Below are 17,916 nucleotides of genomic sequence, written 5' to 3'. Positions count from 1 at the left end.
AATGCACTGCATGATGAATCAAAGGCAAACAACCGAATCTGATGTTAAGAGAGCCACACAACTAGCTGACTCAACGTTCACCACTCTCAGCTTTTCACCGCTAGAAGCGGTCTGAAATCTTCCTTTATTGACTCAAGGTCATATTCTGGTTTTCTCTGCATTGCCGGCAAGGTCTCCATTCTTTCTTTAATGAAAAACTCAATTTGATATTTATCTTGCTGCGCACAGAGCCACACAAATTGTGAGCCACCTATTTTCATGCCCCCGTTTTCCATCTGACTCCTTCATTCACATTCAAACTGGAGATAAATTCCTGCATGACCACAGACATTTAACGTCACCGGTGATTCAGCGAGGAGGCTCAAAAACCCTGTCATTTCTCATCATTGAATCTTCTAACCTTTCCACCCAATGCAGCTTTTCAAATAGCAAAACAACAGCCTCTCACCCTAATCCCAAAAACAAACCACTCCGAACGCCTCATGCTGCCTGAACATGTTTTGCTGTGCACTAACAGATATTCCATAACCACGGCACTGATTTCTCACAAAGCTGCTTTTTCAGCGCCTACAGCCAATATTTCCCAAAGAATCTGCTCAGACTGACAGTCAGTGTACCACAGATAAATAAGCATGTGCCAAAATACTTGACAAATGTTGACCAGTCTCATGCATGTCGTTTGATTACCTGGTGGCTTTGCAACTCGCTTTGACCGGGGTGGCTGTATTTCACGGCACATGAAGGTTAATCTAAACCTCAATGAGAAACCTTAAGACTCCAATTACTGCGTCAGCACTATAATGCATTTATGAGCTCCTTAATACATTACAAATCTAATTATAAACTAACAAGCACATTCCTTTTCACAATCCTATCAACTAAACACATACTGATACAGTCTCTGATCATCAGTAAATGTTGTCAATCACTCATTTGGGATGATGATGCCATGGTGCACTGTTTGCACATACAGTAAAATACCATATTGACATTTTTGTTCTATTAACTTGCTTACACAAAAACATAACCTTTAGATTTGGGTCAATACCAGGCTGCTCTGGAATGCATTTACATTTAATTAAAAATTGAGCAAAAGAAAATTCACTACGTGTAACAACACGACTGTTTCAAATAATACAGAGGCAAATACATTAGTAACAATAACTTAATATTAACCACAACTCTTAAGAGAAAGAGTTACTGACCTGGAACCATGAAAGAAACAAACGACTCCAAAAATAATCCAATTCAAACGCAGGAGACAATTAACTTGACCAGTCCAAACTTCTTTCTCTTCTCCGGCTTGTTAGCTTGCTAACAGCTAAATTAGTCGACCCGTTTAACTAAGCGCGACGGGTAATGTCGAGTTGTGTTGGGGTGGACGGATAGAACTACACTCTCATTTCCAGCGCTGTTTATATGTTTATAGACGCGTTTGGAAAACACTGGGGCAATGTGGGTGTTTATATAACAGAAAACAGGTCCAGATCAGTAGCAGGCTGGCTAAGCTAGGCTAAACAGTGGAGAAGGTAAATGAGGTTCATGATCCAGAGAGACTTTGAGCTGTGTTTCAAAACTTGTGAGCTGCCTACTTAGACAGCTTTTGGGGGTCGTTCGAACACGCCCAAAAATGCTGTCTGTGTAGACAGCTCTCTGTGTATTAGAACAGCCTTTTTGGGCTGCTGTTATGCTAAAGTCGGACACCTATAACCTAGCCTGCTAACTTAACGTTACCCATTCCCAACACTAGCCATTATCTATGCGCGGTTATATTAATTCAGCACCTCCGGGGCGTATGCCAACCTAGACAAAACCTAGGACTACTGACGCTATTTCACAAAATACGTCTAATTTACATGTTAGCAAGTTAGCTGGTCCAGATTTCAAAGAAAGATCCACTCACCAAGTTAATATCAGCCAGAGGCAGCTGCAGCGAGACAGTCTTCAATCCAGATAAATGAATATAGCATGAGAGGATTTCAGCCTGATCATGTAAGCCTTAGGGAGAGTCAAGTGTCCCTGTCCGAGCACAGAGTGAGCGGTGTGTCTCTGCTGGGCTGAACCCACCAGAACTCGAGCCTCGAGCCTGACTGTCCCTTGCACACACACTGGGCTCACTCAATCTCCACAGGCTACTGCGCACACACTCGCCGCTAGTGGGCAGCAACGTAGAGGGATACAATCAGACTTTATTATTTAACCTCTTTGATGAAGATTAACGGTGAATATGGTGGATAATTAATGCACATAGTTATTTGATCTTTGTGCATTTAATCTATTTCTTACGAACCGTATCAAACTTGTTTTGTAAGCTATGTGTTCAATTACATGCCATGACAGTTTCAAACCAGAAATCAGAGATTTCTGTCCCTCCATTGTCCGCCTACGCAACTACCACTTTGACGATTCAAAAAGTTCTTAAAGAGATCGCAAACCGTATCCATATGAATTGAGCGGTTTAGTCCAAATTTTTCCGAAGAGATTCAATCGCTTTATAAAGATGAACAGATTGTTTTTAGTCTTTTATTCACATAAACATTCATCAACTCAAGCTCATGCAGCACGTTTGAGCTTCAGCAAGAACCAATGAGGTTTGTTCTCGTGCGTGCGTCAAGCAGGTTCGGTTGAGCTTCAGTTTATGTTCGTTGATCAATGTTTAAATGTTAATAAAAGCCTCAATTCAATCTGTTCATTATATAAAGCGATCGAGTGTCTTCAGAAAATTTGAACTAAACCGCTCAATTTATATGGATTAGTTTTACAATCTCTTTATGAACTTTTTGAAGCATCAAATTTTAAGTTGCTTATAGCTGTCAATGGAGAGACAGAAATCACACAGATTTCATCAAAAATATCTTAATTTGTATACCGAAGATGAACAAAAGTCGTATGGGTTTGGAACAATATGAGGGTGAGTAATTAATAACATTTTCATTTTTGGGTGAACCCTTTAATTGTCAAAAATCCAGTTTCGAGATAGATAGATAGATAGATAGATAGATAGATAGATAGATAGATAGATAGATAGATAGATAGATAGATAGATAGATAGATAGATAGATAGATAGATTTCTTGTTGTAGATAAAGCTTCTCCATACTCATATAGTGCACAATTACACACATGCCATCCAAACTTAGATTTATCTCAAATATTAATGCCTTTTAACATCAAAAGTATAAGCCTGACAGACCTTGTCATTATGCATTTATCATTTAGTGGAGAGTCGTTCTACACAATCTCAGTCACTCTTTATTTATAAGCTCCAGTGTTTTACATCACATGGCCTTCAATGCTTTGACACTAATGGTCTAAGGGGCTGTAATGACATTAGACTGGTTATTATGCCATTGCTCATCCTGCATTCCTTTGTACATCCTAGGTCATGTCACATTTGTTGATTACTTGATTACGTTTGTTTGCATAATTTAATATTGTATCTGATATTCCAAAGACGTTGTGTAAATTGGCACGGTCAAAGTGAGGGTTTGTTTCGGGGAAGGTTTCAGAAGAATGTCTGGTTTCACAGACAAGGCTTGAACCTAGTTCCAGACTAAAATGCATGTTTGAGCTTTTTTAACTGAAAGTAACTTGCACTGGCATATTTTAAACTTGTCACTGACATTGTTTTGCCTCAGGATGCACAACCAATGTTTTTTTCTTAGGCACATTTATAAAAACTACTTAAATGTCCTAATTTATCTAAATCCTAAATAATCCTGGCTTAATCTAAACCCTGTCCGTGAAACCGGTTGCATAAACCTCTAAGACTAGTCTTACAAGTTAGACATTAAAAAAATATATATTAAAAATCAGTTACATAGAAACATTGGCCTAATCTGATACCGAAAAGTAAGACTGACTGCCCCTGACTGACTGCTAGTGGGTCATACTAGAACTCAAGACACTGTTTGTTTTAACATATGACTATGTTTATGCAACCTACAAAAATCATAAAATCGTATGCTGAATTTTCCCATCCAGAACCAGTAGTCTTCTCTCCAGGAGGAGAAATGTATACATTCCTCCATGACTTTAGGTGGCGCTGCGATTCTTTCCCAGCCCTATAGACGCAAAGCATTGTAGGTAAAAATTCCGTTCGCGCTAGCCTGTAGCAATGGCGACGTCGTTAGGATCCAACACTTACAACAGGCAAAACTGGGAGGATTCGGTGAGTATAAAATTTTTTAATAAGTTTGAAGAAGTATTACATGTTGCGACTGGTGCATTTACGTTCTTTATTTTGAGCTCGCCAAATTAAAGCCTTTCCTAATAGGATCCCCTTCTGTAGTAACTTAGTGTCTTAGCTTTTGGCTAACGTTAATGAAACCCCATTCTTATCGATAGTCAAAATGTTTTTTATATTCATTTACTGTAAACCGTCAACGAATCACCGGTATTTGCTAACAGAATAGTGTGAACATCCTCTCTCCTGTCACTGTATTGTAACTGATCTTCATTGTATAGACGCAAATAAACCTCTCATTGAAATTAAAATGACGAGAAAGCCTTATTATATTCGCGAAAAATGAAAAGTGTCCTGTAAACAAAAGAGTTTATATAACAGTAACACCAATAACAGTTAAGTAATTATTTTTAATTATAAACGTGCATGTATAATAGTGATATTGTTGGCTCATAACGTTTACAATTAAATCCTATATTGGATGCACTTTGTTTTGAACTATGGTTGTGTGTGTATATGTATATAATAATAACAGTAGTTCAAAACTTATGTTTATTTATCTAATTGTTGATTTGTACTTATTTGAACAGGATTTTCCCATCCTCTGTCAAACATGCTTGGGAGAAAACCCTTATATCCGCATGGTAAGTAGAGTTAGAGCAGTTTCATGTGTTAATTATTAGTATATGATAGTTGTGTTAGTTTGTATTTAAACACATTTTCACTTTGTACATGTATTTCTTTTAACAGACCAAAGAGAAATTTGGCAAGGAGTGCAAGGTACTGCTGCTTTCATCCTCACAAAAAGGCTAAATGTGCTCCTGACAGTGTTCCCAGTCATCTCAGAACGTTTCTATTTACTAATATTAATTCAAATACAAGTAGAAACTCAGTCCAGTAATCGCTTAAATTATTAGTCAAAAATCCCTAAAAAAAGGTCTTGAAAAACAATGCTCTATATTTTTTGCCCCACAATTTGAAAGTGCAGCATGTTGTTATATTCTCTTTTTCCTATCCTCTAGATCTGTGCGCGTCCGTTCACGGTGTTCCGCTGGTGTCCCGGAGTCAGGATGCGCTTTAAGAAGACAGAAGTGTGTCAGACCTGCAGTAAAATGAAGAATGTCTGTCAGACCTGCCTCCTGGATCTGGAATATGGTAATGCAGAACTGTTATGGTTTAGAATTTCAGCTAATTTGTGGCTATACTGTGGATATATAAATATCTGTTAGTAAAATTATGTTGACATTAAAGGAATAGTTCACTTAAAAATGAGTATTCTGTCATCATTTACTCACCCTCAAGTTGTTTCAAACTTGTATGAATTTCTTTCTTCTGCTGAACACAAAATAAGTTATTTTGAAGAATGTCGGTAACTAAACATTTGATGTACCCCATTGACTTCCATTGTATTTTTTCCCTACTACGAAAGTCAATGGGGTCCATCAACTCTCTGTTTACCCATATTCTTCGAAATATATTCCTTTGTGTTCAGCAGAAGAAAGAAATTCATACAGGTTTGAAACAACTTGAGGGTGAGTAAATGATGACAGAATACTCATTTTTAAGTGAACTATTCCTTTAATGTTATCAAAATGCAGGACATTCTAACTTGCCTTACACTACCGCTAAAAAATCGATGTTCAATACCATTTGATACTGCTTCGAAAAGTTGCCACAACATTAAAGGCTCGTTCACTGGTGAATGTTGTGTTTCCAAGTGCATGTAAAACTACATGCGTGTTATCACAGTAACTATGTTTCCATTCAAAGTTGGAATACCGTGTAAAACAATTGTGAATAGAGCAGCGTTTCTATTCCATGTGTTCAAGAGAACAAAAACAAGATAACCGCTAATTATCTGTAATAAAAATGTAAGTTGCTACAATCGAGGGAAGTCATTGTGGCTTAATTTTCCTACATCATAAAGGACTTGTGTCTCAGAGACAAAAACCAATAAACGCTGTCATGTTATCTTGAATTGGATGCCTTTTGTTTAAGAACGCAATCATGCGAGACATTTCTGGGAGGTCATTATACCAAATCATTTCGATGACAGAGTTTGGCTCAAGCATTTCAGAATAATCGAACCAACATTTGAGATGCTGTGCCATGAAGTCCAAGTTATCCAATCACATCCACCGTTTAGGCAAAGTCATGTGAGTTTTCGTTGCACATCGAGGGATTTACTCGGTAGATGTGTTTCCATCATAGTTTATGCGCATGTCATTTTTATCGGATAAAAAATATGTCCGTACGTAAAGCGCGTATGTTTTGTTTATGCACATTTTTAGAATTTATGCGCATCTTGGCATTTCCATCCAACTTCTTTTTTAATAATATACCAAAATTAGCATAAAAATAGGTGGATGGAAACATAGCTAGTGAGGAGGCACAGCTGTTATACTTAGGAAAACTGAAACCATTTCAAATATTTAGAATTGATGTGTATCGAAAAATATATTTTTGACAACACTAGTTGACAAATTGCTATATCTTTAGTAGGGGTGTAACGGTACATGTATTCGTATTGAACCGTTTCGGTTCGAGGCTTCCGGTTCGGTACGCATACAAACCGAACGATTCCATGGACCATTTTTCCTGCCGCCAAAATTCGCGCTGGCGTGACCACCACAACATCAAATGGCAAGCGCAAAGAAAACGGAACGAAACTGCGCTACTCATTGTGCTTCACGGATCGTTTATCAGTTCGGACCAGCAACATCTGTGCAGCGCGAGCCGATCTCGATCAAGCGACACTGTTACAACACAGCGCTAAGAGATCCAGTGAAGAAAACATTTGAATTCGCCACTGAAGTAATAACATCGCTGCGAGATCTAGTGAGAAGCATTCACATTTCTCCGTTATTAACCGTAGATCTCTATCAGATCAAACAGCGCTGACGTGGACACCAGGAGAAATATTGCGCCGTGAATGAACTAGTAATACTTTACGTCCACAGACCAGCAACATTCACCATAACTGTAACCAGTTTGGCTGGAATAGTGAAATGCTTTCAAGTAGGCTACTTCACACATCTTTTTCCAGCACTTCAAAACTCAAATATTATATATATAAATATATGAAGAGTTCAGATGCAAAAGCCATTTGAAATTTTCTTCTAGAATGATCATTTTTATGAAGCTTGTATATTTAAGTTCAGTAATTTCACTCAAATGACAATTAATAGGTAATCTTCATTGCCATTTAAGTGAAATTACTGAACTTAAATATACAAGCTTGATAAAAATGATCATTCTAGAAGAAAATTTCAAATGGCTTGCCTTTTGCATCTGAACTCTTCATATATTTAAATGTTATTTTTAATGTGATGACCAAAACATTATTTGTTCATCCTTTAAAGATGACCCCCATTTATAAACCTGAAAGTTTCAAGATGTAGGAAAACTCACTTATTTAAAAAATATTTTTTCTTTTAACAAATAGGAAATTTCTCTGGCATTTCTTACTTTTTGGTGTATCGAAAACGTACCGAACCGTGACTTTAAAACCGAGGTACGTACCGAACCGTGATTTTTGTGTACCGTTACACCCCTAATCTTTAGTATATCTTTTATACCTTTTGCTGTTTGCTTGACATTGCACATTGTGAACTTTTAGTGATGTTTCCACATAAGAAAAAAGTCACGCTCTGGCAAGTTGAAATTATGACATGCTAAGTCATAGTCGAAATGATCACTTAAAAAAAAAAAAATCTACATAATGACTTAAAGTTGAAGTTAAAGCTTAAAAGTCATTGAGATAAAAAGTCAATTTAGAATTTTAATATCATAATTATAGTATTGTAAAGATTCCTAAATAATAAAGATAATTTTTCTGCTTTGGACAGGCTTGCCCATTCAGGTTCGTGACACTGGGCTGTCCGTTAAAGATGAAGTACCGAGATCGGACGTGAATAAGGAGTATTACACTCAGAATATGGAGAGAGAGGTAAATTTTGTGTTTTGTGACGTCTGTCTGCATTGGCACATCAAAGAAATCTTTAAGGATTTCCACATGATAACATGGCATAGTGAATGAAAATACTTATTAGTGTCTGTGGGTCAAATAATTGTAATGTTTGGGTGTGTAGATCGCTAACTCTGATGGCACGAGACCCGTGGGGCTGCTTGGGAAGGCACCGAGCAGCAGCGATATGCTGCTGAAACTGGCTCGTACCACACCGTACTACAAGAGGAACAGACCTCACATCTGTTCCTTTTGGGTGAAAGGGGAGTGTAAGAGAGGGGAAGAGTGTCCGTACAGGTGAGCAACCCCTTACCAGTCTTTTATCAGTGTAAAATGATGACCCAAAACTCTCCATTGTTGGAAAACACCCAGTGTTGGTGGTCATGATTTTCATTTTGCTTCATGTCTTTTGGATCAGATTGCTTGCTTGATAAACGCGTCCATTTTTTTTCGAGTGGCTTTTTAATGAAATATGCTTAAGGTGTGAATTATGTATTAGCAATTATGAATTTTGATTACATTTGTGATGAAATGCATTGCTTTGATATCACAGGCATGAAAAGCCCACCGATCCAGATGACCCGCTGGCTGATCAGAACATTAAGGACCGTTACTATGGCATTAATGATCCTGTGGCTGATAAACTCTTGAAGCGGGCCTCCACTATGCCCAGACTGGACGTACCTGAGGACAAGTCCATCACCACGCTGTATATTGGGGGGCTGGGAGAAAACGTTACTGATTCTGAGCTCAGGTAAGTGCACTTTAGAGCTCTTAAAGCTATATTTGGTTAGTTGACACGCAACTTGCACATGGGCTTTTTTTATTTTACAGTACGTGTACTTGCCTAAGAAAGTACTGGTAATATAAGGTAACCACATGGGTTAAGGTTAGGTTTAGAGGTAGGTCCAGGGACAGTACCTAGTTGTTACCCAATTATTGCAAATATTATGATAAGTACGTAGGATGTACATGGGGAACAGGTCTGTAAAATAAATTGCAATCTTAATCGGCAAACAGAAAGTATCCTGTAACTGGTCTCCCTTTCAAGTTTTTAATGATATTTCTTTTGCCTTTATTAGTTAAAGGTGCTCTAAGCGATGTCATGTGTTTTTTAGGCCAAAACATTTTTTGTCACATACAGCAAACATCTCCTCACTATCCGCTGGCTGCCTGTCCCCTGAACACACTGTAAAGAAACGCGATCTCTGTAGACAGCCCATGCTTCACAAACAGCACCAAAAACAAACTGCAGCGACCCGCTCCCCAAAACATAACAAACTGTTCCAGCCAATGACCGACAAGAAGGGTTTGGGGGTGTGGTTTGGGGGGTTAGTGTGCGGATGAGGAGGAGGGAGGGTCTAGCTAGCCTCCGTTTTGTTTGACAATAGTTCGAACGTCAACAAGAAGTGACGTCACCCAGGATCGCTTAGAGAACCTTTAATGAATTTAATTTGACTTTATTCTGATGGTCCCTTTAACACATTCTGTTGACTATAATTAGTGTTGCACATACATGTCTACTAACTCTCATTAGATCGTTAGTAGATTTCAAGCAGACTGGTAGGATTCGGGTTAGTAGAATAGGTTGACATGTTCTTGCAAAGTTACTTATAGTCAGTATAATGTCTGTTGGAGGAGCATCACAATAAAGAGTTAGCAGATATTCAGCAGACAGTCTTCCAATACTCTAATGAGAGTTCATTGACATGTAGTTGCAAAGTTACTTAGTCAACAGAATGTTCACAAGGGACCATCAAAATAGTGTTACCATGAATTTTTAATTTAGTGTCTCACATGATCAATCTAAAGCTGCATGGATAATTGTAAAATAATTAAAGTCCTAATGTAGTCAATAATTTTATTCCTAAAAACTTCTTTGATCACCAAAATTACATATTTAAATGTTTTTTCCTTGAAAAACAAAAATTCGTCTTGCCTTAAAATAGCTTGAATGTAACTCTACACTCTTGCCTAATTTAGTATACTCGGTTCTATGAATATGCAAATGAGCCCCGCCTCCACTCACTCGCACCAGCTCAAAGATCCACTCGTTGATGTGATTTTTTTTTTTTTTTTTTGCAGTTTTAAGGAGAAAATTCTCAGCAATGGTGTTGACTTTGAATGAATTTGCACATGGTTTGTCTTAAAGGGTCATGAAACCCCCCTCTTTCAGCTCAAGTCTAGCTCACAATCTTTTTGAAAAATGCAACTTAAATGGGCGTGGATGGCTGTGAGAAGGGTAAGGCCATCACTGTCATCGCCAGTATCCCATGCATATCGACTGTCACTAAAAGCAGTGGTAATGCTAGGTTTTTTTTATAGCTGGCAAAGTTAAAGTCTTATTAAATACGACACTTTATTATTGTCCTTTCAAAAGTAACTGAATGCCCTGCTATATTAGCCTACAGTAATCGTAACTCTATTGAGAACATATTAATGTAGGCTACATGTATAATTATAATGTCATTATAAAATATATAGTTGTTTATAGACACTATATATTTGAAAATTATTAATTTTCCGTTTAAAAAAACGTTCCGTGCATAGCCTAGATCTACGCGCCCCCTGAACCCCCATAATAAAGATGGCTCTGTGGAGGTGGATGACTTCTCATTTTAGACACACACACACACACACACACACTTCTGAAGGGATAGAAAAGTCCTCGGGACTTGGTACCGCATCACTCGCAAGACGCAACCTGCATTGGTTATCAACAAGGCGAAGTCCACCATTCTCCAATTCTCGAAGCTCAAAAATGTTTGCGGCACACACACGTTTAGATGTGTCCGTGGTTGATGGAAAACCAACCGCCCAGAGCCAGAGTCTAGCCCGGGCAGCATCGCGGGGAAACACATTCAACCCAATTGGACTTTTGCACCACAAAAACAAACACTTGCGTCCCATTATTGCCTCTCTCATCTACTACGCGATATCACAGTTTGACATGTCACTGGAAAGATCCACGTGGTGTCATGAATAATTAAGAGACAGTGTCTTCTCATAGGATATGAAAACTCAGTCTCATTAATAATTATGAGACACCGATGAGTCATCAACGCACTATACTGTGCTCTGCCACGTCACAGCCTGCGATGAAGATTTTAAACCCGGAAGACGAAAATAGCGGAAAGAAACTAAAATTTAACCATTTTCACCCAACTATTAAATCTAACAGATGCGAACATTGTCTTCAATGGTGTTCAACACACATACCTCTGATAAAATCTCAGAAAATTTGGTTTAGGGTTTCATGACCCTTTAAAGCACATTAAAAACACCACATAGAGATATTAACAACATTGCAATTTGCAACAAAAGCTTGATTTTCACCACAGGGGGAATTTAACAAAATGTAATTTATTTAGGAACCATTTTAAAGAGTATTATTATTTTACTAATGTGCTGTTTTATTTTATATTATGTTGAGGCCAAAAAATCCTATCCTTTTTCTCTTCTGTGTCATTTCTTGATTAAAGATTCCAGTTTTCTTTTTTCCCACAAAGGAATCACTTCTACCAGTTTGGGGAGATTCGTACCATCACCATTGTTCAAAGGCAGCAGTGTGCTTTCATCCAGTTCGCCACACGGCAGGCCGCAGAGACGGCTGCAGAGAAGTCCTTTAATAAACTCATCATTAATGGACGCCGGCTCAATGTTAAATGGGGCAGGTCGGTGACTGATTGTGCAATAACCTGAAAATCACCCAGACTCATGTATGTGGTGGCGGTACTGAATGTTGCTGTGTGTCGTTTAGGTCACAGGCGGCTCGAGGGAAAGAGAAGGATGGGGTGACGGAGAGTGGAATCCGTCTGGAACCAGTGCCAGGGCTCCCTGGTGGTATGTGCCAAAGTCTCTCATGCATATGTTTTAGTAAAATAATATGAGTTTATGTCAGTGGTTCTGACTGAAATGTATGCATGGTATTAATTCATTTATTTTATTTATTTTTGGAGCTTGACCTGTCAGTCACACTAGTAAATTATATAAATGTACAATAATTTAATAATAAATTAAAAATAAAAGTATGATTAAATGCACTGCTTATAAATGTATTTTATTTTTATCCATTTATTTGATGAATTGAATGGATTGCTTTTAAATCATTATTATTATTTTTTGTATTTAGACCTTTCACTAGTAAATTAAATACAATGATAATTTAATATTAATACTGATAAAATGTATTTTTTTAATTCATTTATTTTTATTTACTTATTGTGAATTGTATTGATTGCTTTTAAATTATTTATGTATTTATTTTATTTATTTTGGAGCTTGACCTGTCACACTAGTAAATTAAATTTAAAGTGATGATTTAGTAATTAAAATAAAACTAAGATTAAATGTACTGCTTTATTTAAATTATTTTAAAATTTATTCATTGTTGAACAGTATGTATTTTATTATATATATATATATTTTATATATATATATATATATATATATATATATATATATATATATATATATATATATATATATATATATATATATATATATATAGATTGACTTGTCACTCTAGTAAATTAAATTGTACTTTAAGATTATTCCTAAATAAATTGGGGGCCACTCTATATTGCTTAAGTTGAAGCAGTGTGTGAATTTTTCCTTTGTCAAATATCTTTTCAATAGCTCTTCCTCCACCCCCTGTATCTGACGAAGATGCCTCCACCAATTACTTCAACCTGCCTCCAACCAGCTCCCCTGCTGTCATGAACCTGGGACTTCCTCCTCCACCTGGGGTTGCCATGCCCCCACCACCTGGTAAGCTTCGCCCCACTCACTTCCCCCTTCCTCGTTTTTTGGCCTGTTAGTAATCCAAGATGAAGCGCTTCACTTATCCCCATTAACCTCATCTGTTCTCTCCAGGTTTTGGTCCTCCTATGTTCCACACCATGGATCCCATGGCCCCTTCAATGCCTCCGCCAATGGGCATGAGGCCCCCTGGACAGGTCCACTACCCATCCCAGGATCCTCAGCGGATGGGCGCTCATGCAAGTCGCCATGGAGGCCCCTAGATAGTCATACAGCTTACCTCACTGTTCAGTGAGGTCCACTGAACAACTGAACCCAGAGTGATGTCATCTCTGCTCTCATTTTTTGGAATGTTTATGTCACTCATTTTCAGAGCAAGTGAGTAAGATGGAATGCAAATGCATACTGAAAACATTAGAATTTAAACCATGAGAGAAAAACTTTTCTTTTTAAGCTTTTATTTTATAATGACCCGTGATGAAACAGAGATGCCTTTTCTAGGGCCAAATGGCAAAGAATTGGTTGCAGTGACCAACAATTACCAAATGGGGGCACTATTGACTATTTCAAATGCCTGACATCTCCATTTTTGTTTTTGACACTGTATTGTCCTACACCTCTAGAATATTCCATTGTTCATATTACAGTTCCCACTAGTGTCCATTTCTTGTCGTCTAAATATAAAGAATGAAGTGTATCATCCCGAATTGTTTTTAAGACTTTTTTTAATGTACAGCTGTCTGTTTGTGCTTACATTAAAGATGCTTCACATTTTGAAATACTGTGTGAATGTTTACGTAAACCGTATCATAGCATAATAACAGGTAATGTATGTAAACGTTAAATTGGTATTTGATGGCTCAGCTCACAATTCACAGTGGCGTCTTAAGCATCCCTCAGAAACGTAGTCCTCACTTATATTTTGACAAAATTCACCAGATTCACAAATCCGGAGACTCTATAACGTACTGGGTTCTCCAGCCCCGTGGCGTACGGTTGAAATTGGGCCGGTGGCACATCCTGTCCCAGGTTAGGTGTGGCTCTGTGTGAGCCTGCAGCATCTCAAAGCCAGGTAGCGGCAGAGTCCTCGCCGTACCTGCTGTCCCACCAAACGGTGTAGGAGCTCTGTAAAGAACAATTATTATTCAAAATTATCCGATTTTTCTTAACAGACGAGTGGACATGCTAAGAAGCCATTAAGTGCACAGTCTTGTACCTTTGCCTTTTTGTCCGATTTCTACTTTAGCTGTAAATAAAAGTTTTTATGTTGTGATTCTCCACATAGCTGGTTGGTTTGGTTCATATGGCTTATAACTCTTAAAGACTTTTTAAAGATACCTTTGGCAGGGGGGAATTATTGGGAGAAATACTTTCAAAACCAAGGCAATTAAAAAAGTGGGCAGACACTTTTGCACTCTATTGCTGTTTGAAACCCATTTTACTTCCATAATCTTATGGCCAAATGAAACTATTTTCAACTGGAAAATATAGCTAACTAGCTATGTTAACATTATTCAGTAGCTTGTGACATCAGCAAAACATTCATCAAAGATTACATAACCGATTTTTTTATTATTATTATTATTATGTGAAGCATTTACAATAAGACCAGAAACCTATGTTTAGAAAGTAAATAAAACAAAGTTTTACTTTAATTTACTTAATGCTGAATTTACTAATGAGGATGCCAGTAGTTGTGCTTAATGGGTTCAATGGGTTACAATGGGTACCTGTTGAAGCATTTGTAGTTGGCTGGGGTGAGTTTGTAAGGTGGTTCAGGAAGGCTGGTACTTATAGTAGCCAAAAGTTTTTCTCTGTCAATGGGCTTTTCCTCCCAGGGAGTATGGTAAGACTTGGGGATCACAGTGACATTGAACTTTTCAGGAGGAACCTCTTTCAGGTGCCCCCCATAACCTGTGTGAAAGAAATGTGTGTTTCCCTTGACTTTGGGTACACCATTGAACTCGATATACTCGTACAGAATTAAAGATACACATTGGTCATGTATTTACCAGGTGCAAGCAAGCTTGGGTTTCCTTTCTTAGCGACTGTGCTCTTGAGTGCGGTGACCAGGTTATTTTTTCCAGGCTGGGTGATGTAGATTTCAGAGGTGAAGTACTCGCCGCCTTTCTCTCCTTGTTTGTCTTTCTGACCTTGAAGGCTTGCCTCTAAGTGCTAGGTATAGTGTTAAAACATCATCCATTATTTCTGAACCTCATTCTTAAAAATAAAGTTTCTAAAAGAGGGTTTTAGAACCCTCTTTTAGGGTCCTTTATTTTTATGAGTATGGGATTAATAGTTACCTCAGGGGTGTCTAATACTTTCTCCTGGAGGGCCTGAGGAGTTTAGCTCCAAAACACCTGCTGCCTTGAAGTTTCTAGTCATCCTGAAGACATTGATTAACTGGTTCTGGTGTGTTTAGTTGGGGCTAGAGCTAAATGCTCCTGGAAGGTGGTCCTCCAGTTATTTCCTAGTTGGTTTACCTTTGTAAACATCTTAAGTTTACCTCAGGGTCTCCAATCCTGTTATGTCTTAACGGTTTAAACTCCTAAACTAGCTAATCAAAGTCTTCAGGGCGACTAGAAACGTCCAGGCAGCAGGTTGGAGATAAACTCTTCAGGAAGTTGGCCCTCCAGGAGCAGGATTGGACACCCCTGGTCTCACATTCAAATAGTTTTCACAACACATTTTACTTCTGTAAAGTTAAACTCTCGCAATTCTGAGTGAAACTGGATATTCAATGAGAAGAAAATGGGGCAGGGTGTGATTTTCTCCATAAGGGATTGATTGGATCATGAAAAGTGGGCATTGCATACCAGAATGGAGCCGGACCTAAATGTGAGTTTGCAGTTGATTGTGGAGTTTCCTCCTGAAAATTTTAAGGAGGCTTTTTGACGTGGAGGCTGTAGGTCACCCTCAAGATGGTCCCAAATGTAACATGATTTATTCAAATATATTATTTGTTATTATTGCCGCAATCTTAAAGTTATTCCGCATAGAAATAATATTTGATTATTCACATTACACTCAAATAATAACATAGCTATTTGACTATTGGTTAACATTGGGACCAAGTTCATAAATGTAAACCGTATTGAACCAGGAATATTCCTTTAAGTAAATAGGGCCCATTCTGATTTCATGTTGACTTTAACCTTGTGAACACAGTAAGATATCTTACATTGATGTGTCTGTTTGCTATATTCTCCAAGGTGAATCTCTCCACTCTTTTGAGTCTCTCGTGAAACATTATGGATCCTCTGTTTGACAGTAGATTGAGCTCCTCCATCATCAGATCCTGAGGAACACTGATCTTCTTTCCCAGGTTCAGACATGCTGATTTACATGCACAGATATATTGAAACGCATGTTATATTAATCACAGAACTACGATCCGTTATGAAACCACATTAGAATGTTATAAACTAGTAATTACATCACATTTAAATGTTAATGAAAAAGGTTATTTTTCATAGACATTCAGAGGTTTGCTTTAATACTGTGAAATCATTCATACTTAATGTCAGCAAAAGTATCTCCAAGCATGAGCACAATATGTGCGGCTGATTAAATCATTAAATTTGACACAGGCGTCTGGGTGTAACCTCAGCCTGCTGTTTGTCCTGTAATGTTTAAGAGGGTTCAGATCTTTCCCAATCAGGCGTGGATGAGTCATGATCTCTTGGAGTAAAGCATTTAGTCTCCGGCTGTCAAATTACATTACAAACACCCTTACTGTTTTGGGAACCGAGTCAAAGCAGTTGAGACATGCCAGAGAAGAAAGTGAAAATTTGGCTCCGTTTTCACTTTACTGTTTTGATTCTTTTCCCACACGTCATAGTGCTGTTGCTTTCAAGCTACTTTCATTGAATCAATCATATCCATTGAGATGAGATTGAGGCATGCTGTTTGAAGAAACTCCGCTTTTGTTTTTTTCTTGCTTCTGATGTATCTTACCTCCATCTGTGTCCGAGCACAGCTCCTGTTGATCTTTCTCCTTAGATACGTCAGTGTATGGCACAGGCATGATGATATTAATAGTGTCCAGTCTTCAATAAAATCAGCCCAGAAGAATCATTTATTTTGAGATTCTTCCCCACTAAAATGAATCTGATTTTTATCCTTTCATTGTGATATTCATATGTACTCCTTTGATCTCAAATCATGCCTGAAAACTCTTGTTTAAACTGAGTCGCATAGATCACGGAACAAACGAATCCTCTCATTATAGCAAAACTTACCAATTTTAAAATCCTGTTTTTGCTCTGATGCCAGTCTATGATGTATGCTGTCCCGAGGTAGAAACGCTTGTGTGTCAGATACACCGTGGACCTTCTTTTTTGCCCTGGTTAGATCACTGTCTTATTATAGCAAGTGAAGTGTGTATCTAATGGGCATGGATTAGCACGGTAGAGCTTCAGCATCCACACTAATGAAAATTTGATCCACTGGCCATAACTCCAAGCGTTCAGACCAGTGACCGGGGAGGAAGGCAAGACTCTGAGTCATGCCCAAGTCTGTCTGCCTCTGGGGTTCAACACCTTTTGCTGAAGGGATGCCATGGGCCTGAGAAGGGACTTCAATTTTTGGTAACACTTAAGTTTAGGGTCCAATTCTCACTATTAATTCATGCATATTATTAGTATATTGGCTGTTTATTAGTAGGCCTACTATGCCTTATTCTATATGACCATATTCTACATCCTTAAAAATCCCACCCAATTTCTACCCTATACCTAAACTTAACAACTACCTTACTAACTATTAAAAAGCAGTAATTAAGAGTTTATTGAGCTAAAAGTCATAGTTAATAGTTAGAATTGGACCCTAATCTAAATTGTGACCCCGTTTTTTAGTGTTTGTCTAAATAGACTGCTGCAGGGATGACATATATTTTTAGGCCAAAACCCAGAAACAGTTTTTTTTGTCCAGAAGTCGATTTTTTTAATGGGTTTTTGGTTGAATGTCTGAAATAAGGTCTGTGGTTTACACAAGCTCAAGAT

General features: G+C 37.9%; 2 protein-coding genes across 2 annotated transcripts; one reads left to right on the top strand and one right to left on the bottom strand.

The window, feature by feature from the left end:
- The first annotated feature begins 4,057 nt into the window (after positions 1-4,057).
- On the top strand, positions 4,058-13,692 carry rbm22 (RNA binding motif protein 22). The gene is made up of 11 exons (XM_056262132.1): positions 4,058-4,170; positions 4,776-4,829; positions 4,936-4,965; positions 5,208-5,340; positions 8,034-8,134; positions 8,277-8,449; positions 8,706-8,906; positions 11,662-11,826; positions 11,913-11,995; positions 12,791-12,922; positions 13,028-13,692. Exons 1-11 carry the CDS (start codon positions 4,117-4,119, stop codon positions 13,174-13,176), a joined length of 1,275 nt encoding a protein of 424 aa, XP_056118107.1. The 5' UTR covers positions 4,058-4,116; the 3' UTR covers positions 13,177-13,692.
- A 102-nt stretch (positions 13,693-13,794) lies between these two features.
- On the bottom strand, positions 13,795-16,955 carry LOC130095399 (myozenin-2). The gene is made up of 5 exons (XM_056262137.1): positions 16,871-16,955; positions 16,095-16,249; positions 14,926-15,088; positions 14,644-14,827; positions 13,795-14,038 (listed from the first exon to the last, which is right to left on the bottom strand). The coding sequence occupies exons 1-5, from the start codon at positions 16,938-16,940 to the stop codon at positions 13,855-13,857; spliced, it is 756 nt and encodes a 251-aa protein (XP_056118112.1). The 5' UTR covers positions 16,941-16,955; the 3' UTR covers positions 13,795-13,854.
- Between the last annotated feature and the right edge of the window lie 961 nt (positions 16,956-17,916).

This window comes from Rhinichthys klamathensis, unplaced genomic scaffold, assembly GCF_029890125.1.
Source record: "Rhinichthys klamathensis goyatoka isolate OS25496 unplaced genomic scaffold, OSU_Roscu_1.1 h1tg000191l_1, whole genome shotgun sequence".
Taxonomy (NCBI): Eukaryota; Metazoa; Chordata; class Actinopteri; order Cypriniformes; family Leuciscidae; genus Rhinichthys; species Rhinichthys klamathensis.
This window is presented reverse-complemented; position numbering and strand designations above follow the sequence as displayed.